The following is a 24,574-nucleotide window of genomic DNA, read 5'->3' on the forward strand; positions in this document are numbered from 1 at the left end:
AGACAGAGGGGAAGGGAGGGGGAGCAGAGGGAAAGGGGGGGCTCAGTCTGGGAAGGCCTCTTGGAGGAGGTGAGCTCTCAGTAGGGCTTTGAAGAGGGGAAGAGAGTTAGTTTGGCGGAGGTGAGGAGGGAGGGCGTTCCAGGACAGTGGGAGGACGTGGGACAGGGGTCGACAGGATAGGCGAGAGCGGGGGACAGTGAGGAGGTGGGCGGCAGAGGAGCGGAGCCTACGGAGTGGGCGGTAAAGAGAAGGGAGGAGAGGTAGGAGGGGGCAAGGTGATGGAGAGCTTTGAAGCCAAGAGTGAGGAGTTTTTGTTTCGTGCGAAGGTCGATAGGCAACCGCTGGAGGTTTTTGAGGAGGGGAGGGACAGGCCCAGAGCCTTTCTGTAGGAAGATGATCCGGGCGGTGGAATGAAGAATAGACTGGAGTGGGGAGAGATAGGAGGAAAGGAGATCCGAAAGGAGGCTGGCACAATAATCCAGTGGGGATATCATGAGGGCTTGTACCAGCCGATAGCCGTTTGGATGGAAAGGACGGATCTTAGCAATATTGTGAAGGCGAGACCACCAGGGGTTGGTGACAGATTGGATGTGTGGGGTGAATGAGAGAGCGGAGTCAAGGACGACACCGAGGTCATGGGCTGTGAGACGGGAAGGACGGTCGTGCCGACCACAGTGAGAGGGAATCAGGGAGAGGACAGGGCTTGGGAGGGAAGATAAGGAGCTCAGTTTTAGACATGTTGAGTTTTAGGTGGCGGGCGGACATCCAGGTGGAGCTGTCCTGGAGGTAGGAGAAGGAGGAATTGAGAAGTTAAGTGACTTGCCCAAGGTCACACCACAGGCCAAAGGTGGAGCTGGGATTAGAAGTCAGAGGTTCCAGGCTTTCTGGGGGGAACGGACACTTAAATAAATTACAGATGGGACGAATAATAGAATATACAAGATTTGTATAAAAGTCCCCTTTACATAATGATGCACTTGCGGGACATGGATTGTTTCTGAATTGAATGAACCCGGGGGTTAGTACAGCTGTTGCTCATTGTAAGTGCTTAATGAACAAGAAGTAATAATAATATCAATAATGATGATTGTATTTGTTAAGTGCTTACTATGTGCCAAGCACTGTTCTAAGCGCTGGGGTAGATACATGGTCATCAGGTTGTTCCACGAGGGGCTCAAAGTCTTAATCCCCATTTTACAGATGAGGTAACTGAGGCCCAGAGAAGTTAAGCGATTTTCCCAAAGTCACACAGCAGTCAAGTGGCAGAGCCGGGATAAAAACCCACGTCCTCTGACTCCCAAGCCTGTGCTCTTTCCCCTGAATAGGATTTGTATGGACAACACAAATCGGTACATCTTTATCACAAACATCATCCCGATCAATTATTACATTTGAAGTACTTGCGTGCATCCTCTCTTTAGCGGATAGCCTGAGACTTCCGTTTCACTTCTGGAAAAATATTAGATATTGACAGATTTACTATGCGATATTTAAAATTAATGTTTTGTAATCAGGCCAGATACACGTGTAATCAGAAGGAAGACCACCACCCTCCCCATCTTCAAAGCTCTACTAAAATCATCTTCAAAGCTCTACTAAAATCATATTCATTCAATCGTATTTATTGAGCACTTACTGCGTGCAGAGCACTGTACTAAGCGCTTGGGAAAGTTCACTACAACAATAAACCACAAAGCCTTCCCCAGCTAATCTCTCATCCCCCTCCCTTCTGTGCACTTGAGTCCAAACCCCTTAAACACTTTGATGTTTACTTTCCAAGCGTTTAGTACAGTGGTCTGCACACAGTAAGTGGTCAATAAATACCACTGAATGGATGATACAGTGCAATTCAACAGAATTAGAGATGCACAGGCCTAGAGGGGAAAGGGCAGTTGAAGGAGATGTTTGTCACCTCAGAGGCTGAAGGGGTGATGGAGTTGAGGGGAGGTGTTGCCATGGAGACGAGCCGGGCCCTCCAATAGTTGGAGCGGAAACTGGGGGAGGGGGGGCTGCAGAAGAGGGGCCTGGTGTGAGATTGATTGATTGCTTGACTCATTGATTCATTGATTCATTCATTCATTTGAGAAGCAGCGTGGCTCAGTGGAAAGAGCCCAGGCTTGGGAGACAGAGGCCATGGGTTCTAATCCCGCCTCCACCCCTTACCAGCTGTGTGACCTCGGGCAAGCCACTTCACTAGGCCTCAGTGACCTCATCTGGAAAATGGGGATGGAGATTGGGAGCCCCACGTGGGACACCCTGATGACCCCGTATCCCCCCCAGCGTTTAGAACACTGCTTGGTACATAGTAAGCGCTTGACAAATGCCATCATCTTTATTCTTCTCATTATTACAAGGCAATCGGGTGGACCGTGGTGGGGCTCCCAGTCTTCATTCCCATTTGACAGATGAGGTCACTGAGGCCCAGAGTCACCCAGCGGACAAGGGGCGGAGGCGGGATTCGAACCCGCGACCTCTGACTCCCCAGCCCGGGCTGGTCCCACGAGGCCACGTGCTCCGCAGGAGGGGGGGGGGCGGGGCTCGGAGCGAGGCCGGCGCGCGCTGGGGGGCGGGGCCCTGGAGGGGGATCCGGCGCGCGCCGGGGGGCGGGGCCTGCAGGGAGGCCGGGGGCGGGGCCGTGGGAGGGGGCGGGATCCGGCGCGCGCTGCGAGAGGGGCTAGAGCGCGCGTGGCGGGGGGCGGGGCCTGCGGGAGGGGGTAGAGCGCGCGCTGGGGGGCGGGGCCTGCAGGGAGGTCGGGGGTGGGACCGTGGGGGGGGCGGGGTCCGGCGCGCGCGCGGCGGAGGGCGGGGCCCGCGCTAGGGAGTAGAGCGAGGCCGGGGGCGGGGCCGGGGGGAGGGGAGGGGGTCCTGCGCGCGCGCGCGGGGAGGGGGGCGGGGCCCGGAGCGGGCGCGCGGCGGGGGGCGGGGCCCGCGCTAGGGGGTAGAGCGAGGCCGGGGGGAGGGGGTCCTGCGCGCGCGGGGTGGGGGGCGGGGCCCGGAGCGGGCGCGCGGCGGGGGGCGGGGCCTGCGGGAGGGGCTAGAGCGCGCGCGGGGGGGGGGGAAAGGCGTGTCCCCGGGGGCGGCCGGGGATTGGTGGAGGGGGCGGAGGGGCGCGTCCGTCGGGCCGCCTACGTCTGCGCGTGCGTGAGAATGGGGCGGCGCGTGGGCCGCGGCGCGGGCCGCCGCCTGGGGCGTGCGGGGGCTGAGGCGAAGGCCGGCGGGCGGGCGGGCGGGAGGGAGAGAGGGAGGGAGGGAGGTCTCCTCATGGAGTCGTCCGGGGCGGCGGACGTTTACCTCAGCGACGAGGCCTACGACCTCAGCTCGGCCGAGTCGGGCTCGTCGCTGCGCTTCTACAGCGACGCCGAGGGCGGCCCGGCCCCCCCCCCCGCCGCCCCCCCCGCCGCCCCCCCCCCCCCCCCCCGCCGCCCCTCCCCCCCCCCGCCGCCGGTCCCGGAGAGGAAACGACCCCCGCGCTACGAGGTGGTGACGGAGCTGGGCCCCGAGGAGGTGCGCTGGTTCTTCAAGGAGGACAAGAAGACGTGGAAGCCCTTCATCGGCTACGACTCGCTGCGCATGGAGCTGGCCTTCAGGAACGCCTGGGCCCGCGACGCCGACGACGCCGAGCGGCCGCCGCCCCCCGACCCCGTCTGCGTCCGCGGGGGTCTCTACGAGGTGGACGTGGCCCTCGGCGTCTGCACCCCCGTCTACTGGAACCGTGAGTCCGTCCCCCCCCCCCTCCTTCGCCCGGCTCCTCCGCCCGCCCGGCGCGCACTGTGGGCGGAGCCGCCATGGCGCTGAGCGCTGGGGAGAGGAGGCTTCGTTCGTTCAGTCGCGCTGATGCGCGCAGCACTGGGCTGAACGCTGAGGAGAGGACAGTTGGGCGACAGAGACGGTCCCTGCCCCACAGCGGGCTCACCAGCATGCATTCATTCATTCATTCGGGCTTCTTGTGTGCACAGCACTGGGCTGAGCGCTGGGGAGAGGAGCCTTCGTTCGTTCAGTCGCGCTGATGCACGCAGCACTGGGCTGAACGCTGGGGAGAGGACAGTTGGGCGACAGAGACGGTCCCTGCCCCACAGCGGGCTCACCAGCATGCATTCATTCATTCATTCGGGCTTCTTGTGTGCAGAGCATTGGGCTGAGCGCTGAGGAGAGGAGCCTTCGTTCGTTCAGTCGCGCTGATGCACGCAGCACTGGGCTGAACGCTGAGGAGAGGACAGTTGGGCGACAGAGACGGTCCCTGCCCCACAGCGGGCTCACCAGCATGCATTCATTCATTCATTCGGGCTTCTTGTGTGCGCAGCATTGGGCTGAGCGCTGGGGAGAGGACAGTTGGGCGACAGAGACGGTCCCTGCCCCACAGCGGGCTCACCAGCATGCATTCATTCATTCATTCGGGCTTCTTATGTGCACAGCACTGGGCTGAGCGCTGGGGAGAGGAGCCTTCGTTCGTTCAGTCGCGCTGATGGGCGCAGCACTGGGCTGAACGCTGAGGAGAGGACAGTTGGGCGACAGAGACGGTCCCTGCCCCACAGCGGGCTCACCAGCATGCATTCATTCATTCATTCGGGCTTCTTATGTGCAGAGCATTGTGCTGAGCGCTGGGGAGAGGAGCCTTCATTGGTTCAGTCGCACTGATGCGCACAGCACTGTGCTCAGCACTGGGGAGAGGACAGGTCGGAAGCAGAGACGGTCCCTGCCCCACAGTGAGCTCCCAAGCTTTCATTCATCCGCGCTTATGTGCACAGCACTGTGCTGAGCGCTGGGGAGAGGACAGTTGGGCGACAGAGACGATCCCTGCCCCACAGCGGGCTCACAGGCATTCATTCATTCGCCCTTTTTATGTGCAGAGCACTGTACTAAGCACTTGGGAGAGTCCAGTTCAGCAACAGAGACAATCCCTACCCAACAGCGGGCTCACATGTATTCATTCTTTCATTCATTCATTCGTGCTTATGTGCAGAGCACTGTACTGAGCGCTAGGGAAAGTCCAGTTCGGAAACAGAGACAATCCCTGCCCCACAATGGGCTCACAGGCATTCATTCGTTCATGCTTATGGGCACAGCACTGTACTAAGCGCTTGGGAGAGGCCAGTTCGGCAACAGAGACAATCCCTGCCCCATAGCGGGCTCACATTCATTCATTCGTTGGCACTTATGTGCACAGCACTGTACTGAGCGCTTGGGAGAGGCCAGTTCGGAAAAAGAGACAATCCCTGCCCCCCAGCGGGCTCATATTCATTCATTGGTATTTCCTGAGCGCTTACTAGGTGCAGAACACTGGACTGAGCGCTTGGGAGAGTCCAGTTCAGCAACAGAGACAATCCCTGCCCAACAACAACCTCACATTCATTCAATTGTATTGATTGAGCGCTTGCTAGGTGCAGAGCGCTGTGCTGAGCGCTTGCAAGAGTCCAGTTCAGCGATAGATAGAGACAATCCCTGCCCAACAAGAGGCTCCCATTCATTCTTTCATTCAGTCAGTCGTATGTGTTGAGCTCCCATTCATTCTTTCATTCAGTCAGTCGTATTTATTGAGCGCTCGCTAGGTGCAGAGCACTGGACTGATCGCTTGGGAGAGTCCAGTTCAGCAGCAGGGAGAGACAATCGCTGCCCACAACGGGCTTATATTCATTCAGGCAGTCGTATTTATTGAGCACTTACTAGGTGCAGAACACTGTACTGAGCACTTGGGAGAGTCCAATTCAGCAACAGATAGAGACAGTCCCTGCCCAACAACAGCCTCACATTCATTCATTCATTCAATCATATTTATTGAGCACTTAATAATGATGGCATCTGTTAAGTGCTTACTGTGTGCAAAGCACTGTTCTAAGCGCTGGGGAGGCTACAAGGTGGTCAGGTGGTCCCACGTGGGGCTCACCGTCTTCATCCCCATTTGACAGATGAGGGAACTGAGGCCCAGAAAGGTGAAGGGACTCGCCCAAAGTCACACAGCTGTCAAGTGACGGAGCCGGGATTAGAACCCAGGACCTCTGACTCCTAAGCCCGGGCTCTTGCCACTGAGCCCTGCTGCTTCTCTGTCGATTTCCTATAATACGGGGGAAGCCATATGCCAGGCACTGTACTGAGCGCTGGGAGCCATCCAGGCGGCCTGCTCTGTTCTACCCCCTTCTCCTCAACACTTGTGTATATTTGTATATATTATTTATTGCTCTATTTTATTAATGATGTGTATCTCTCTCTGATTCTATTTTGATGGTATTGTTGCCTGACTACTTGTTTTGTTTTGCCGTCTGCCCCCTTCTAGATTGTGAGCCCTTGGTGGGGCAGGAATCGTCTCTATCTGGTTTTGAATTGTGCTTTCCAAGCGCTTAGTACAGTGCTCTGCACACAGCAAGCGCTCAAAAAATACGACCGAATGGCTCGGTGGTGGGAATGATCATCATTGCGGTATTTGTTCAGTCAGTCAGGCGTATTGATTGCACACAGTGAGCGCTCAATAAATACGATCGAATGAAGTGATTGAGCGCTGACTGTGTGCAGAGCACTGTACCGAGCGCTTGGAAAGTAGCGTGGGAAGCAGCATGGGCTAGTGGCAAGAGCCCGGGTTTGGAAGAGGTCATAGATTCTAATCCCGCCACTTAGCTGTGTGACTTTGGGCAAGTCACTTCTCTGGGCCTCAGTGACCTGGTCTGGAAAATGGGGATGAGACTGTGAGCCCCACATGGGACAGCCTGATAACCTTGTGTCTTCTCCAGTGCTCAGAACAGCGCTTGGCACAGAGTAAGCGCTTAACAAATACCATCGTCAATTTTATTATCATTACGTTTCCGCAAAATATAATAATGTTGGTAATGTTGAGAAGCAGCGTGGCGCAGTGGAAAGAGCACGGGCTTTGGAGTCAGGGCTCATGAGTTCGAATCCCAGCTCTGCCACTTGTCAGCTGTGTGACTGTGGGCAAGTCACTGAACTTCTCTGTGCCTCAGTTCCCTCATCTGTAAAATGGGGATTAACGGTGAGCCCCACGTGGGACAACCTGATTCCCCTGTGCCTACCCCAGCGCTTAGAACAGTGCTCGGCACATAGTAAGCGCTTAGCAAATACCAACATTATTATTATTATTTGTTAAGCGCTTAGCAGGTGCACAGCGCTGTTCTTAGCGCTGGTGTAGATACAGGGTCGTCAGGTTGTCCCACGTGAGGCTCACAGTCTTCATCCCCATTTTACAGATGCGGTAACTGAGGCCCAGAGAAGTGAAGTGACTTGCCCAAAGTCACACAGCTGGCAAGCGGAATTAGAACCCATGACCTCTGACGCCCAAGCCCGGGCTCTTTCCACAGAACAATCCCTGCCCACACGGGCCTTGTGTGCCGGGCACTGTACTAAGCGCTTGGAAAGTATAGGTCAGCAGTAGAAAGAGACGATCCCTGCTCACATTAGCCTTCTGTGCCAGGCACTGTACTGAGCGCTTAGAAAGTACATTTCAGCAAAAAAGTGAAACAATCCCGGCCCACACCGGCGTTCTTTGCCGGGCAGTGTACTAAGTGCTTGGAAAGTACATTTCAGCAATAGAGACAATCCCTGCCCAGCCCGGCCTTCTGTGCCGGGTGCTGTACTGAGTGCATGGAAAGTACAATTCAAGACGATCCCTGCCCACACCGGGCTTGCGGTTAAGCACTTACTATGTGCCAAGCAGTGTTCTAAACCCTGGGGTAGATCGAAGGTCATCAGGTTGTCCCACGTGGGGCTCCCAGTCTCAATCCCCATTTTACAGATGAGGGAACTGAGGCACAGAGAAGCGATGTGGCTTGCCCAGGGTCACACAGCAGACGGAGGCGGAGGCGGGATTAGAACCCACGTCCTCTGACTCCCAAGCCCGGGCTCCTTCCACTAAGCCACGCTGCTTCCCGAGAGCACGGGCGTGGGAGTCGGCGGTTGCGGGTTCTAATCCCAGCTCCGCCATTCATTCATTCAAGCGTATTTTTGAGCGCTAACTGGGTGGAGAGCACTGTACTAAGTGCTTGGGAGAGTTCAATATAATATGAGTGAGCACTTAAGGGCCAAAATTATTAGAATTAGAGATAATGATGGTGGTATTTCTTAAGCGCTTCCTATGTGTCAAGCGCTGTTCATTCGGTTGTATTTATGGAGTGCCTACTATGTGCAGAGCACTGTACTGAGCACTTGGGAGAGGATAATATAGCAACAGATACAGTCCTGCCTGTAACGGTCTGGAGCTGATGCGTGAATAGCTCAATTTAGTCCATCAGGGATGGTTATTAAGTGCTTGCTGTTCGAAGTGTTGTGGGAGGGACAAGGGATTTAACACTCTTTGGGTGTAGAGTGTTTGGCAGAGGGCGGCGCACCAGTCAGTCATATTTACTGAGCGTCTACCGTGTGCCGAGCGCTGTACTGAGCGCCTGGGCGAAGACAGTCGGGTTCCCTGCCCACGAGGAGCTTAGAGCGCACACGAGCCCGCCTCCGCCACTCTCTGCTGGGTGACCTCGGGCAAGCCACTTCACTTCTCTGGGCCTTTCATTCATTCAGTAGTATTTATTGAGCGCTTACTAGGTGCAGAGCACTGGACCAAGCGCTTGGAATGAACAAGTCGGCAACAGATAGAGACGGTCCCTGCCGTTTGACGGGCGCACGGTCTGATCGGGGGAGACGGACAGACGAGAACGATGGCGATAAAACAGGAACAGTGGCTCTGGAAAATGGGGATTAAACTGTGAGCCCCCCGTGGGACACCCTGATTACCTTGTATCTACCCCGGTGCTTAGAGCGGTGCTCGGCACATAGTAAGCGCTTAAGAAATGCCATACTTATTTAGATAGATCAGTCCGTCAGGGGTATTTACGGGGCGCTTTCTGTGTGGAGAGCACTGTACTAGGCGCTTGGGAGAGAACGATACAGCGGTGGGTAGACAAGCGCCCTGCCCACCAGGAGCTAACAGCCCAGAGCGGAAGACTTAGAGTGTTTATGGAGCATTTACTGAGTGCAGAGGGCACTGTACTAGACAGTCGAGAGCTAGGAGCCGCGGTCCCCGCCCTCAAGAAGCTTGCGGTTTCCTGAGGCCCCTGCATTAATAATAATAATAATAATGTTGGTATTTGTTAAGCGCTTACTACGTGCAGAGCACTGTTCTAAGCGCTGGGGTAGATACAGGGGAATGAGGTTGTCCCACGGTTTTCATCCCCATTTTACAGATGAGGGAACTGAGGCACAGAGAAGTGAAGTGACTGGCCCACAGTCACACAGCTGACAAGGGGCAGAGTCGGGATACGAACCCATGACCTCTGCCTCCCAAGCCCGGGATCTTTCCGCTGAGCCACGCTGCTTAGAGCGCAGCAGAGCGAGGAAATTCATGGCCGTATTTATCGAGCGCTTACTGCGTGCAGAGCACTGGGCTAAGTACTTGGGAGAGTACGATAGAACGAGAAACAGACACATTCCCTGCCATAGTGGAGAAGGCCGTTATCGAGGGGCGATCCATCAGTGATATCTAATGAGCTCTTACGATGTGCAGAGCACTGTGCTCGGTGCCCCGAGTCCCACGGAGGGTGTAGACACCATCCCCTACCCGGGTTGGGAAAGCGAGGGGCAAGAGGGCAAGCCTTCATTCATTCAGGAGTATTTATTGAGCGCTTACTATGTGCGGAGCACTGGGCTGAGCGCTTGGAATGGACAGTTCGGCAACAGCATTCCCCGGGGAAAGTGGGGCACCCTCCCGTTGGCCTCTGGAAGTGGGAGTGGAACCGATCTCCGGCTCGGAAGCTTTCGTTTCTTGATCCGGGCCGCTCTGATAATCTCACTCGGACTCGTTAACTCCCGGCTTCCCCTTGATTTAAATAGCAGCTTTGTGTCCCTCCCGTCACCACTCCCGGGTGATGGCAAGGTGCTTTTCATCGGCGAGCTCAGGGAGAGAGTCCCGCAAGGGAGGTGGGGAAAGGCGAGGAGCCTCTGGATTCGCCCTGTGTGCGCTCCAAATCCAAAAAGCGGCGAAACCGTGATCTACCTACCTACCGTACCCGCCGCCTGCGCCGCTTCGGACAGACGGGCGCTTTTCAGAATTTACCCGCTGCCAAATCCACCCCGGCCGCGCCCCCTCCTCAAACAGTTTTAATCGACAACCGGGGCTTAGTTCGGAAGCCACTCCTCGCTTTGGCACTTATTTGGGGGGAAGCGTGAGATCGTAAAGTGCAAAGATGTCGCGGTTCCGCATCGAGTGATGACAGGGTCGTAGCGTCCCTAGGATCAGGGAGATCCTTATGACAGCCTGAAGTCAGTTCCCCGCCCCCCGTTCTGACCATTTCCTCCGGTTGGGTCTTTGGGGACCGTAAAAAAATGGGGCATCGCTGCTTCTTTACATAATAATAATTGCGGGCCGGGGGTCGACGGCCGGCCGGGCGAGGAGGAGGCCCAGTGAGGAGGTGAGCGGCGGCAGAGGAGCGGAGCGTGCGGGCTGCGATGGAGGAGGAGAGAAGGGAGGTGAGGTACGAGGGGCCGGGTGATGGACGGCTTTCAAGACAAGAGTGAGAAGTTTTTGCTTCACGAGAAGGTTGATAGGCAACCCCTGGAGGTTTGTGAGAAGGGGAGTGACGTGCCCAGAGCGTTTCTGTAGAAAGATGACCCGGGCAGCGGAGCGACGTATAGACTGAAGCGGGGAGAGACCCGAGGATGGGAGATGAGAAAGGAGGATGATGCAGTCATCCAGTTGGGATAGGATGAGGGATTGCACTAACGTGGTTGAGGTTTGGATGGAGAGGAAAGGGCGGATATTGGCGATATGGTGAAGGTGAGACCGGCAGGTCTCGGTGACGGATCGGTTGTGTGGGGTCAGTGAGAGAGCCGAGTCAAGGTTGATACCGAGGTTGCGCGCTTGAGAGACGGAAAGGATGGTAGTGCCGTCCACGGCGATGGGAAAGCCAGGGCGAGGACAAGGTTTGGGAGGGAAGATGAGGAGCTCGGTCTCGGACACGTTGAGTTTGAGGTGGCGGGCGGACGTCCGGGTGGAGGCGTCCCGGAGGCGGGAGGAGATGCGAGCCCGGAGGGAGGGGGAGAGGACCCGGGAGGAGTTGTCGATTTGGGTGTCGTCGGCGTAGCGATGATAGTCGAAGCCGTGGGAGCGGATGAGTTCACCGAGGGAGAGAGTCTAGTTGGAGAACGGAAGGGGCCCGAGAACCGACCCTTGAGGAGCCCCTACGGTTAGGAGACGGGGAGGAGGAGGGGGAGCCCGCGAAGGAGACCGAGGACGAAGGGCCAGAGAGAGAAGAGGAGAACCGGGAGGGGACGGAGTCCGTGAAGCCGAGGTGGGATAACGCGTGGAGGAGAAGGGGACGGTCGACGTTGTCCACGGCAGCCGAGAGATCGAGGAGGATCGGGATGGAGTAGGAGCCGTTGGATTTGGCGAGGAGGAGGTCACGGGTGACTTTTGAGAGGGCATTTTCGGTGGAGCGGAGGGGGACGGAAGCCAGATAGGAGGGGGTCCAGGAGGGAGTTGGAGTATAGTGCCTGGTACGTCGCAACGGTTTAACAAATACCACAATTATTATTGTTAGTAGAAGTGTTATTGGCCGCTCTATCACTTTTCTAGCCTTTTACATTTCTTTTCCTGTCATCTGCCCCTACCCCTTCCTCTTCTTTAGCAGTCGGACCTCATTTTCTATTTACCCTCTACTCACGCAACAATCTTGATTTTTAGCCACTTTATTACCGTTCCTGTCCTCGAGCAGCCCCGATGGCATTTTCTCCCGAGCCCGTAGAGCCGGCTTTCTTGGTGCAGAATGTCCAGGGTTGAGCAGCGCCTTTTGCTCCCGAGGAGCTTTTCATGCCCCCTGCCCTTCCCGTGAGCCCGCAGGCCGGTGACGGTGTGCTTCCTTCGAGCGTCTTGGAAGTCAGAAGGACCGAGGATCTAATCCCAGCTTGGCCGCCGTGCCACCCTGGGCAAGTCACCTCACTTCTCCGGGCCTCTGTTACCTCAGCTGCAAAATGGGGATTAAGACTATGAGCCCCATGTGGGACAGGGACTACACCCAACCTGATTCGCTTATATCCACCCCAGCGCTTAGTAAAGTGCCTGGCACACAGTAAGCGCTTAACAAATACCTTTTTTTAAAAAAAAAGTTGCCCTTCCTCATCTTGCTGAATCCTTCCCTCCTTTTCCCATGGCTCTTGAAACAGACCGTCTTGGGACGACCCACACAAGGTAATCATTCACCTCAAAAACCTCTTCCCCAGTGCTTAAGGAGCAAATAAGAAAGGGCATACGCCGTAACGGGTTCTTCTGCTTTGTACAGTCAGAGAAGCAACGCGGCCTAATGGATAGAGCCCGGCCCTGGGAGTCAGAAGGACCTGGGCTGTAATCCCCCACTTGTCTGCTGGGTGACCTTGGGCAAGTCACTGAACTTCTCTGGACCTCAGTTTCCTCAGCTGTTAATGGGGGATGAAGACTCTGAGCCCCATGTGGGACGTTGACTGTGTCCAACTTAACTGGTATCTACCCCAGCACTTAGTACAGTGCCGGGCACGTAGCAGGGGCTTAACATGCCACAAAAAAAAATCATAATCCAGAAAGCTGTGGAGATCCACCCCACCTTCTCTTTAGGGAGATGATATTCCCCCACCATGACCAGGCCTTGACCCCGTGACACTCGGTCCCGTTGACTGAATCCTCTCCTTTCACTTCCTACTTTCAGGGTGTACCATAAAACAGAAACTCCTGACTGTTGGCTGTGTCAGGGCTCCCCGTAGAACAGAAACTCCTGACGGTTGGCTGTGTCAAGGCTTTCCGCTACCTCCCACCTTCCTAGCCAAGCCCCCTCTCCCCCACCCCCCACACGTGTACACACCTGCTCACAGCTCCGCCGCCTCTGTCTTTACCCTCTGGAACTTCTTCCACTGTCAAATCTGCCCAAATACATCCCTCCTAAAGCCCCCCTTTTCCAAAGTAATAATAATGATTAGTACTTGTTAAGCGCTCACTATGTGCCAAGCACTATTTTAAATGCTGACATAGATCCAAGTCAGATCGGACGCATAGCTCAAGCGGCACGGCCTAGTGGAAAGAGCCCGGGTCTGGGAGTCAGAGGCCCTGGGTTCTAATCCCTGCTCCACCGCTTGTCTGTCGTGCGGCCTTGGGCAAGTCACTTGTCTCTGCCTCAGTTCCCTTATCTGCAGATCGGGGGATGAAGACTGTGACTCCCATATAGGACAGGGTCTGCGTCCAACCTGATTAGCTTGAATCTACTGCAGTGCTTAGTTTAGTGCCTGGCGCCTAGGAAGCGCTTAAGAAATACCACACACAGCCAAAAAAGTGGTTTACTGAGGCACCGTGTAATCGAGGCGATACTACTTGTAATTCATTCATTCTTCGGGCTAAAAGATGAATGGGATTTTGATGCATTTATGAGGTAAGTTTGAATCACCAACCTGTCAGATCCACCCCTTCCAGGGTAACTAGGGTGACCTCTTATCCCCAGGGCCTTAACAGCACGAGCTTGCTTCATTAGTCAAAGGGAGAAAAATAACCCACAAGATGTCTTTGCCCAAGGGGGTATATTCAGTTTAAGTGCTTTTTTAAAATGGGATTTAAGTGCTTACTACGCGCGCCAGGCACTCTACTAAGCACTGGGGTAGAGAAAAGCTATCAGGTTGGACACAGTTCATGTCTCACATGGGGCTCACAGTCTTCAACCCCATTTTCCGGACGAGGTCACCGAGGCCCAGAGAAGTGACTTGCCCCAGGTCACTGGGATGAGAACCCAAGTCTTCTGGCTCTTTCCTCTAGGCCACGCTTGCTTGTCAGTTGTGTGAACTTATCTAGGTCCCTCTTGGCCTCCTGCAGCTGACCAGTTACATACTGGACCAGGCTGGGCCTCTGCAGGGGGACGGGGTAAGGAGTCCAGCAGAGGCCCAGACCTGGGGAGCTTTGGGAGGGGAAATGGGGAGGCCCCCCAGGCCCTCCTCAGACATCCGGCCTTTCCCATGGGCGAGCTGGATGATTGGCAATGATGGGTGCTTTTTTTCATGGTATTTGTTAAGCGTTTACTATGTACCAGGCACTGTACTAAGTGCTGGGGTAGATACCAGCCAAGCACATTGGACACGGTTTGTGTCCCACGTGGGGCTCACAGTCTTAGCCCCCATCTGACAGAGGAGGGAAACGAGGCCCAGAGAAATGAATAGACTCGCCCAAGGTCACGCAACAGACAAGTGGCGGATTCGGGATCAGAACCCAGATCCTTCTGACTCCCAAGCCCGCTAGGTCACGCCGCTTCTCAGCCACTGGAGTTGACGTCCGGAAGGTAGTCAAGGGAAGACAGGACTCTGGCTCTGCAGGGAGTTTCAATTTGCCTCTAGCCTTAGAGAGGCAGCAAGGAATAATAATAATAATGATATTTGTTAAGCGCTTACTATGTGCCAGGAGCGCTGGGGTGGATAAAAGCCATTCAGGTTCAACCCAGTCCCTGTCCCACATGGGACTCTCAGTCTCGATCCCCATTTTACAGAGGAGGGAACTGAGGCACAGAGAACCCCCGGGTTCTTTTCACTAGGCTAAACTCCTTTGGAATCCTCACTCCTAAAGGCTTAGGCCACCTCAGCTAGCAATTATGTTTGAGGAGCAGGGTGGCCAGCTGGATAGAGCCTAGGTCTGGGATCCAGAGACACGCTGCTTCTCTGAAAGCAGTGTGGCCTAGTAGAAGGAGCCCGGGAGTCAGAGTACCCGGGTTCTAATCCCGGCTCTGCCACTCGTCTGCCGAGTGACCTTGGGCCAGTCACTTCACTTCTCTGGTCCTCCAGCAGCCGTAAAACAAGTCTGAAGACCGTGAGCCCCTTGCGGGACACGGTCTGTGCCCAACCTGATTAACTCCTATCCACCCCGGCGCTTAGCGCAGTGTCTGGCACCAGCTCTGAACAGATAGCAATAAGAAAGGGGGCGGCCTGGGGGAAGATGGCCTTTCAAACCGCACTCTTGGAATGCAGAAGTTTGAAGCAGTGTCCTAAGTAGAGAGTTCTCTCTTTAATGGCCCAGTAAAGATAATGATGGTTTGGCTGCTGGCCGGGAAGTGGATCGTGAAAAGTTGGTTGTAACCAGGATTAAGCTGAAGCCTCCGCTGCTTGTTTTAATTTTTCACACACTCATTTCGGGTCACACCATCCTTCACGTGCGTGCACTAGTCAGCTGCAGAGACTTGCCCCTTTCACCGTGCCGAATTACACTTTCCAGGCGTTTAGTACAGTGCTCTGCACACAGTGCGAGCTCAATAAAAAGGATTGAATGAAGTTGAGAAATTCTGCAAGTGTCTGGTCCCTTCAGTCACTCGGTGGTGCAGAGAGAAGCCATGCGGCCTAGTGGGTAGGGCACGGACCTGGGAGTCGGAAGGGCCTGGGTTCTCATCCCAGCTCCACCACTTGTCTTCTGTGTGACCTTGGCTAAGTCACTTGGCTGCACTGGGCCTCAGCTGGAAAATGGGGATGAAGACAGGGAACCCCAGGTGGAGCGGGGGCTGTGTTCGACCTGATTGTCTTGTGTCTGCCCCAGCGCCTAGAAAGGTGCCTGGTATAGAGTAAATGCTTAACAAATGCGACAATTATTAGTAATAATAATAATAATAGTGTTTGACACGCTCCTCGTCCTCCATTTTCCATTTTGGGATTTGGTGAGCTAAAGGGGAAGACAGGCACTAAAATAATTTCCAGAACAGATGCAAGAAGGAGAAAGATTAGGTTTTGAAATTGGGAAGACTCAGGAGGGACTTTTTTTGGTTCCCCACCCCACCCCTGCAGTTTAAAAATAGGCCCAAGGTAGCCAGAATCCTCTAGCCACCAGTCAGATAAAGTGTATGAAATCATGTGGGGACTTGAGATTGGTGGCCTTTCAATCATATCTACTGAGTGCTTACTGTGTGCAAAGCACTCTACTAAGTTCTTGGGAGAGTTCAATATAATATGGGTGAGAGACTCTCGATCCTGTGTGAAGGATAATTGAGAGTTTTAGACCAAGGCAAACTTTCAGGATTATAGTCCGGTGCTCGGTAATTAAGAATAATTAATGGACTATTATTTTTTTAATCGTGTCTCAAGTCAGAGGGCTTACATCGGTGTCTCTGAAGGAGCGATAGAGTCCTCAGCTTTAGTGGCTTCTAAATATTGGTAAGAATTTGACCGACAATATTAATGACCTAAAGCTGCTGGACTTGGATCCCTTCGAAGGCGTCTGTGTCATTGGTGTTCAGTTTGATCGTCAGCAGGATAAAGTTGGTGAGGTAAAGGTGTGAGGTGAAGAGAGACGTTAGATGCCAAACGGTTTTTGCCCCTCAGCGTTGACTAAAATGTCAGTCAGTCGGTAGTATTTTATCGAGCGCTCACTGTGTGCAGAGCACTGTGCTACATGCTTGAGGGAGTTCATATTGGTCGGCTATATTGTGTTATTGGGTGAAGGAAGAAAAGCAATATTAACTCTCCAGATTTCAGCCTCCTTGCTTCAAAAGGGTAATTTGCCAACTTTTCTCCTCCAGCAAATCTGGAGGTGTTGGTTGGGAGTTTGGGCCACCATTTTTTTGTGAGAAGGGGAGCATTCGCCTGTCTTGCTTCCCCTTCGATAAAAAAAAGTCCAGTAGAAAGTTAAGCCAGCTTTCCTGGGAGTCCCCAGTTGAACGATCACTCTTCCCACCCACAACAAACACAGCTTAATCCCCACAAACTGATACCTGACCTGGCAGGTTGCTTTCCTCTGAGGCATAGTAATAATAATAATAGTAATCGTGGTGTTTGTTAAGCACTTATTATGTCCAGGCACTATATGGGTCGGATGCAGTCCCTGTCCTACATGGGGCTAATCACCATTTTCCAGATGAGGGAACTGAGGCCCAGAGAAGTGAAGTGACTTGCCCGAGGTCACACAGCAGACAAGTAGCAGAGCCGGGATTAGAACCCAGGTCCTTCTGACCCTCAGGCCCATGCACTAACCCACTAAGCCACGCCGTGTCTCCGTAGGACCCTGACAACTCATCTCCTCTCGTGTCGGGTTTGTGGAGGAGAGCCAGAGTTCCTTAAGTCCCTAATCCAGGCCTGGCACATAGTAAGCACTTAACAAATACCATAATTATTATTATTATTATTTTGTAGCCCTTCTCCCTCCCTCCATCTCTAAGAGGCTGCTGACTTTCTCACTTAAAAACAGCTTTCAAGGGCTGGAAAATCGGGCTCTTCCAACACACGGGCCGACACCCCGTCACCCCCAGGATCCTACGAGAAAACGCCACGTCCTGCATCCCCACCTCCCAAGTCCTGCATCCCCACACCCCAAGTCCAGCAGCTTTAGGTCTCTATCTGTTGCCGAACTGTACATTCCAAGTGCTTAGTACAGTGCTCTGCACATAGTAAGCGCTCCATAAATACTATTGAATGAATTAAGCAAGTTCTGGGTCCCTCCTGGCTTATTTCCAGATGCCCCCCCCCCCCCCCCAATGCCCTGACTCCCGGCTGGCGGAAGGGAGAGAGCAGAGTTCCTCTTGAACTTGGCTGGATTTAGCGCTGGGCTGAGGTGATTGTCAGGGCTCTTTCAGGCTCTGTGCCATAAACTTCACCTAAGCACCTTAGCCTCCCCCAAAATGACCCTTTAAGCGGCCTTCGCTAATGATGCACATAGGCAGGCCTCTAACCCCGTCTTCCTAGGAGCGTGACTCTCGCCAACTTGGCATCTCTGTGAAATTGAGTAAATTCAATCAGTTAATAATAATAACGTTGGCATTTGTTAAGCGCTTACTATGTGCAAAGCACTGTTCTAGGTGCTGGAGGATACAAGGCGATCAGGTTGCCCCACGTGGGGCTCACAGTCTTAATCCCCATTTACAGATAAGGTAACTGAGGTACAGAGAAAGTTGTGACTTGCCCAAAGTCACCCAGCTGACAAGTGGCTGAGCCAGGATTTGAACCCATGATCTCTTACTCCCCAGCCCGTGCTCTTTCCACTGAGCCAGGCTGCTTCTCGCTTAACATGTATTGAGAGCTTATTTTGGAGAAGGGCACTATTAAGCACTTGGAAGAATTCTCCCCTCTAAATGTAAGGTCATTGTGGGCAGAGAATGTGTCCATTGCTTGTACCGTACTCTCCCAGGTGCTTAGTACAGTGCTCTGCACACACTAAGCACTCAATAAATCGATTGAACGAGCGAATGAATGCAAGATGATAATAATGTTGGTATTTGTTAAGCGCCTACTATGTGCAGAGCGCTGTTCTAAGCGCTGGGGTAGACACAGGGGAATCGGGTTGTCCCACGTGGGGCTCACAATCTTAATCCCCATTTTACAGATGAGGTAACTGAGGCACAGAGAAGTTAAGTGACTTGCCCACAGTCACACAGCTGACAAGTGGCAGAGGCGGCATTCGAACTCATGACCTCTGACTCCAAAGTCCGTGCTCTTTCCACTGAGCCACGCTGCTTCTCATCATAATCAGATCCCACATGTGAGAAGCAGCGTGGCCCAGTGGATAGAGCAAGGGTCTGGGCTTTTAGACTGTGAGCCCGTTGTTGGGCAGGGATTGTCTCTGTTGCCGAATGGTACATTCCAGGCGCTTAGTACAGCGCTTTGCACACAGTAAGCGCTCAACAAATACAATTGAATGAGTTAGAAGGACCTAGGTTCTAATCCCAGCTCTGCCATTTGTCTGCTGTGAGCTTGTTGTGGGCAGGGTGTCACTGTTTACTGTTGTATTTTCCCAAGCACTTAGTATAGTCCTCTGCACACAGTAAGCGCTTAATAAATGCAATTGAATGAATGAATGCTTTGCATCCTTGGGCAAGCCACATAATTTCTCTGGGCTTCGGTTCCCTCATCTGTAAAATGGGGATTAAGACTGTGAGCCCCAGGTGAGACATGGTCTATATCCCACCTGATTAGCCTGAATCTAATAATAATAATAGTAACTGTGGTGTTTGTTAAAAGTATTTGTTACAAGGTATTCTGCCCCAGCGTTTAGTACAGTACCCGGCACATAGTAAGCGCTTTACACATGCCATGAAAAGAAAAAGAGGGGTTCACAATCTTAAGAAGGATGGAGAACAGGTATCGAATCCCCATTTTACAGACGAGGCCCGGAGAAGTGAAGCGAGTCGCCCGTGGTCACACAGCAGGCAAGTGAGGGAGCCGGGATTAGAACCCAGGTGCTCAGACTCCCGGGCCCGTGCCCTTTCCGCTAGGTCATCCGCTAGGGGAAAAAGAATCCCTGCAGAATCAAATTTCACTCAAAACCCGTGCATCAGCACGGCCCGATTTTCCGTAGAATGTGGGCCGTTGAAAGGACTAACGGCCGATGCGGTAGAAGCTGTCTTGAAAGGATTTTCTGCAGCCGTTCCTTCCTTTGAACACCCCCACAGAGCTAAAATCTGTCGGGCCTTTTGAGACAGCGGATCCGCTGAACTGAGGCAGCAGTGTTGATCGGATAGAGAGGTCTTTGAAATTCCCTTCTGGCCCGGCGAGGCCCACTTGTGCTGGCCTTGGCTTCCCAGTGTGAGACTTTTTTTTCTTTTGTTCGTCTGGGCCCGACTCAAATGAAGTATTTGGAAGACTCACTTGACGACCATTGTTTTCGGTCGGGCCCACAGAGGACGGAGGGAAATCCATTCCGTCGGCTGTAAAGCAAGGCCGAGGCCGCAGAGCACATGAAATATTCAAAACCGGAGTCTTCATTTCTTGCGCTCGCGTCCGCTCCGATTCTTGGAAAAGAAGATCCAGGCTTTCAGCAGCTAACGGATCGATCGGTCACGTTTATTGAGGGCTTACTGTGCAGAACACTGGACTAAGCACTTAGGAGAGTACAACGTGACCTACTGGCTTGGGAGTCAGAGGGCCTGGCTCTTACCATTTGTCTGCTGTGCGACCTTGGGTACTTACCTTCTCTGTGTCTCAGTTACCTCATCTGTAAAATGGGGATTAGGACTCTGAATCCTGTGTGGGACAAGGACTGCGTCCAACCTGATTACTTTGTATCTGCTCCAGCGCTGGGAACAGTGCTTGGCACATAGTAGGCGCTTATCGGAAACCATGATGAGTATTACAGTGTAGCAGAGTTGGTGGACCCGTTGATGATCCCCAAGGAACTTACCATCTAGTGTGGAATACTCATGGTCAGAAATCGCCGTCATTTCCTCTGGGTGTGATTGAAAAGTGCATCGGAGAGACAGGAGAGACAGCAATCTAATATATTTTTATTTGCATTTTAGTATAAACAACGTTTACCCAGGGAAAACCCGAAAATACCTGATGGGTGGTGGGTGAACTAAGTCAACATCTGCTGACCCCCGTGTCAGTACCTTTAGTGTGAAAGTACCTTTAGTGTGAACAATGTAAAAGATATATAAGGAAGGCTCTTTAAAACAGAAAAATTTGGTCATTCATCTTTTAAAACTTTATGAATTCATTCATCTTGGGTAGGCGGGTGATGAAACCTCAAATAATCAAAACCTTAAAGCTCACTTCAAATGATGAGGATCCATTAGTTTTAGCATTTTGCTTCCCAGCGACATTCTTTTTTCTTGGGCCCTTTTATCACCTGCATTTATCTCTGCAACTCAACATTCCTCTGACTCTTTATTTTTCCAAAAAGTAGCTTATCAGGTTAAGAGAAAATCACCATCTTGGAAGAATGTGCTCCCTGATCTGTTTAGTTTGGACAGATGTAAAAGCAGATTACAATAGTCAACGAAATAAAATGCGAAGCCTATAACGTTAGCTCCCAGCCCCGCCTGAAGACTTTTTGAAAATCTGTATCTCATTAACTTGAAAAAATAGAATTGATCTTAAGCATCAAAATGATGAACCGCAGTCCTCTTGAACATAGACTTCACTGGTCATTACCATTCTGTGAATTCTCCATGCGTATTTTCAGTAAAAGGAACCCCATTCCACAAGGTAGAGAGGCAGCATAGCCTAGTGGAAAGAGCCCAGGCCTGGGAGTCAGAGGACCTGGGTCCTGATCCTGACCTGGGTCAGCGCTTAGAACAGTGCTTGGCACATAGTAAGCGCTTAACAAATACCATTATTATTAATCCTGCCTCCGCCACTGATCTGCTGTGTGACCTCGGTCGAGTCGCTTCATTTCTCCGAGCCTCAGTCCCCTCATATGTGAAACGGGACTGTGAACCACACGTGGGACATGGACTGCGTCCAACCTTGTTAGCTTGTTTCTACCTCAGCGCTACGAGCGGTGTCCGGAGCCTAGTAAGTGCTCAACGCAACCCCATGTCAACAAAAAGGTACAATTATGTCCACCCGAAAGATGCAGGGCATTTAGTCGCATTTATTGAGAGCTCACTGCGTCCAGAACACTGTACTAAGCACCTGGGAGAGTTCAGAAAACAAATATACCCTGCCCATAATGGGCTTACAGACTAGAGGGGGAGACAAATGTGAATATAAAGAAATAAAGGACAGTTATGGACATAAATGTCGTGGGGCAGGGGATGAATAAAGGGAGCAAATCAGGGTGACGCAGAAGGGAATGGAAGAAAAGGAAAAGAGGCCACAAGGACTAACCAATGCAGGACCTCCTGTAGTTTGTTACTTTGTATGTGAACTCATTCATCTTCCAGCATTCCAGCAACCCCAATTTGGGGAGAGAGACACAGAAGCGAGGTGCCGAGCCCTCAATCAACCAGGCAGTGGGATTTATTGAGCGCTGCTTCTGCGCAAAACACTGAACTAAGCTCTCGGGGGCCATTTTGTAGCCCGGCATGGAAGGAATTCCGCCTCCTGATCCTCTTGCTCTTTCCACCAGGCAACAGACTGTCTTCCTGTTGTAAATCACGCTGGGGGGAGAGGACTCCTATGTCTGGCTAATGAAGGGGTTACCTGCAGTTTATCGAGGTACAAAACAGAAAAGGCACTGCTAGGTTCATTTTAATTATAATTTAATGAACCTAGCAGTGCCTTTTCCGTTTTGTACACGGTACTTCCCGAGGGCTAAGCTGTATTTCAAAAGTACCTCGACCCTCGTTAGGATTAGTTGCTGTATTCGTTCTCCCCTCCAAACCACTTACGGATCTGTAATTTATTTATTTCTATTAATGTCTGTCGCCCCCTCTAGATTGGAAGCTCGTTGAGGCTCTGCACACAGTAAGCGCTCAATAAATACGATTGAATGAAATACGATTGAATGATTGAATATGTCTGTTGTTATTGTACTCTCCCAAGCCCTTAGTACAGTGCTCTGCATATAGTAAGCGCTCAATAAATTCATTCATTCAACCGTATTTATTGAGCGCTTACCGTGTGCAGAGCACTGTACTAAGCGCCTGGGAGAGTGCAATGCAACAATAAACAGATACATATCCTGCCCACAACGAGCTTACTGACTGGGCCCCCCCCCCCCCCCCGGTCATGGCCTAGTGGCAAGACCCTGGGCTTGGGAGTCAGAGGACGTGGGTTCTAATCCCGACTCCGCCACTTGTCTTTTGTGTGACTTTGGGCAAGTCACTTCATTTCTCTATGCCGCAGTAACCTCATCTGTAAAATGGGGATTAAGACTGTGAGCCCCACATGGGCCAACCAGATGACCTTGTATCTACCCCAGCGCTTAGAACAGTGCTTGGCCCATAGTAAGCACTTAAAAGACACCATAATTATTATTATTAAGTAGGTACATGATCAGAGCTAATGCCACCTGCCTGTCAAATTGCACACACAAACCATCTATTTGGGCATATTTCTGAATTATTTCTAATTACACAGTTTATTTTAGAGCTACGTATCTCTTCCCCAAATTCCTGAAAATTGACGACTTTGCTGGCCAGTGGAAAGGTGATAATGTCATTTGGGTCGTGTGAGTCTTTTGCACCTGGGAAATCAAAGTGCTGTTTTGAAGAGGTTGTCAACAACCTGGTCCCCTGATCTCCATCCAGGATTCCGACCGGCGGCCCGGGAAATACCTCTCCACCGTTGGGAAGCAGGGCACAATCGAAGGAGAACTCATTCTTGGTGGTTTTAGTGTAATCCTTGGGAAATCATAATCCGAAGCGGCAGATAAATTGAGGGTTCCTTAGGTGCGAGGTTAGTGAAAGTGAATGAAAACCATTCAGAGTACAGTAGAAGGGGGTGGGGGGGGAAATCTTTCTCTTTGAAGACAGAATGACCAAATAGAGTTTGAAGGTCCAAGATCTGTGAGGACCAAAAGGGCGAAAAACTTAAACAAATCCTCTTCTCGATCATTAGCCTCTGCTCTGGGTTGCCTGGAGAGCTAAACCCAAGTCAGAGACTTGAGATTTCTGCCTTCCGATTTTGGCAGTGCCGCTGAAATCGCCTTGTGAGTCTGGCCTGGGCTCTACTGTTCTAGCGCCTCGAAATAGGGTAGTGCTTGCTTTCCTCATGACATAAAATGGTGGTATTTGTTAAGTGCTTACTATATGCAAAGCACTCTTCTAAGCGCTGGGGGATACAAGGTAATCAGGTTGTCCCACCTGGGGCTCACAATTTTAATCCCCATTTTACAGGTGAGGTAACCGAAGCACCGAGAAGTTAAGTGACTTGCCCAAAGTCACACAGCTGGCATATTTTGGGGGCGGTCGTGGAAAAGTGTGAGAATCCTCTGTAAACTGCTAGGGAATTGCTTCAGTTTATAACCTATCTCCAGTAGTGGTGATTATTATTATTATTATTATTAGCATAAAAATAATTAGCCAACCAAGAGTATTTATTGAGCACGTGGCGGCCCCCGGTGGCCACTCAAGGAACCATCTCCAGAATGACTTGCCTTTTTTTCATGGTATTTCATTCCTTCCTCCAGTGGTATTTATTGAGCGCTTACTGCATGCACAGCACTGTACTAAGCGTTTAGGAGAGTATAATATAACAATAGACACATTCCCTGTCCACAACGAGCTCATTTAAGTGCTTACTGTGGGCCAGGTATTGTACTAAGCGCTGGGGTAGGTGCAAGCCGAAGTGTAGACACAGTCCCTGTCCCACCTGGACGGCCCAGTCCTCGTCCCCATTTTACAGAGGTCTTGTCCACCTCTTGCCTCTGGTCTGGAATGTCTGGAACACCCTCCCTCTTCCAATCGAACAAGTCTCTCCCCTCCTTCAAAGCCTTATTGAACTCACATCTCCAAGACTGATCCCCCCCCTCCTCTTCTCCCTGACTTGCTCCCTTTATTCTTTCCCCCCTCCCAGCCCCATAGCACTAATGTACATATCTGTCATTTATTTATTTGCATTAATGTTTGTCTTTCCCTGACCCAGTCTGTAACCTCACTGTGGGCAAAAAATGTGTTGTTTACTGTTGAATTGTATCCTCCCAAGTGCTTAGTACAGTGCTCTGCACTCATTAAGGACTTGATAAATACAATTGAATGGATGAATGAATGCAGACCCTGCCTTCTTAGAACAGAGGACAAGGGGTGGGGAGGCTGGTCTTGGTCCCAGGGGCTGGGATAGGAGGGGATGACTCTACTTGGTTGATAAACTTTTCCAGAATCTAGGCATCATTTTATTTTGTTATCAATCCATCAGTACATCATACTGATTGAGCGCTTACTTTGTGCAGAACATACTAAGCGTTTAAGCACTGTACAGAGCTCTTGAGCACCGTACTAAGCGCTTGAGGTAGGTCAGG

General features: G+C 52.2%; 1 protein-coding gene across 4 annotated transcripts in view; it reads left to right on the forward strand.

Moving 5' to 3' along the window:
• The first annotated feature begins 3,229 nt into the window (after positions 1–3,229).
• Positions 3,230–24,574, forward strand: part of DDHD1 (DDHD domain containing 1) — a 49,500-nt gene continuing 28,155 nt past the window's right edge. For all 4 annotated transcript variants that reach the window (XM_029079035.2, XM_029079033.2, XM_029079034.2 and 1 more), the window contains exon 1: positions 3,230–3,712. In XM_029079035.2, coding sequence (XP_028934868.1) covers positions 3,262–3,712 — 451 coding nt within the window. In that variant the 5' untranslated portion in view covers positions 3,230–3,261. The remainder of the gene's footprint in view (positions 3,713–24,574) is intronic.

Source organism: Ornithorhynchus anatinus, chromosome 14, assembly GCF_004115215.2.
Source record: "Ornithorhynchus anatinus isolate Pmale09 chromosome 14, mOrnAna1.pri.v4, whole genome shotgun sequence".
Taxonomy (NCBI): domain Eukaryota; kingdom Metazoa; phylum Chordata; class Mammalia; order Monotremata; family Ornithorhynchidae; genus Ornithorhynchus; species Ornithorhynchus anatinus.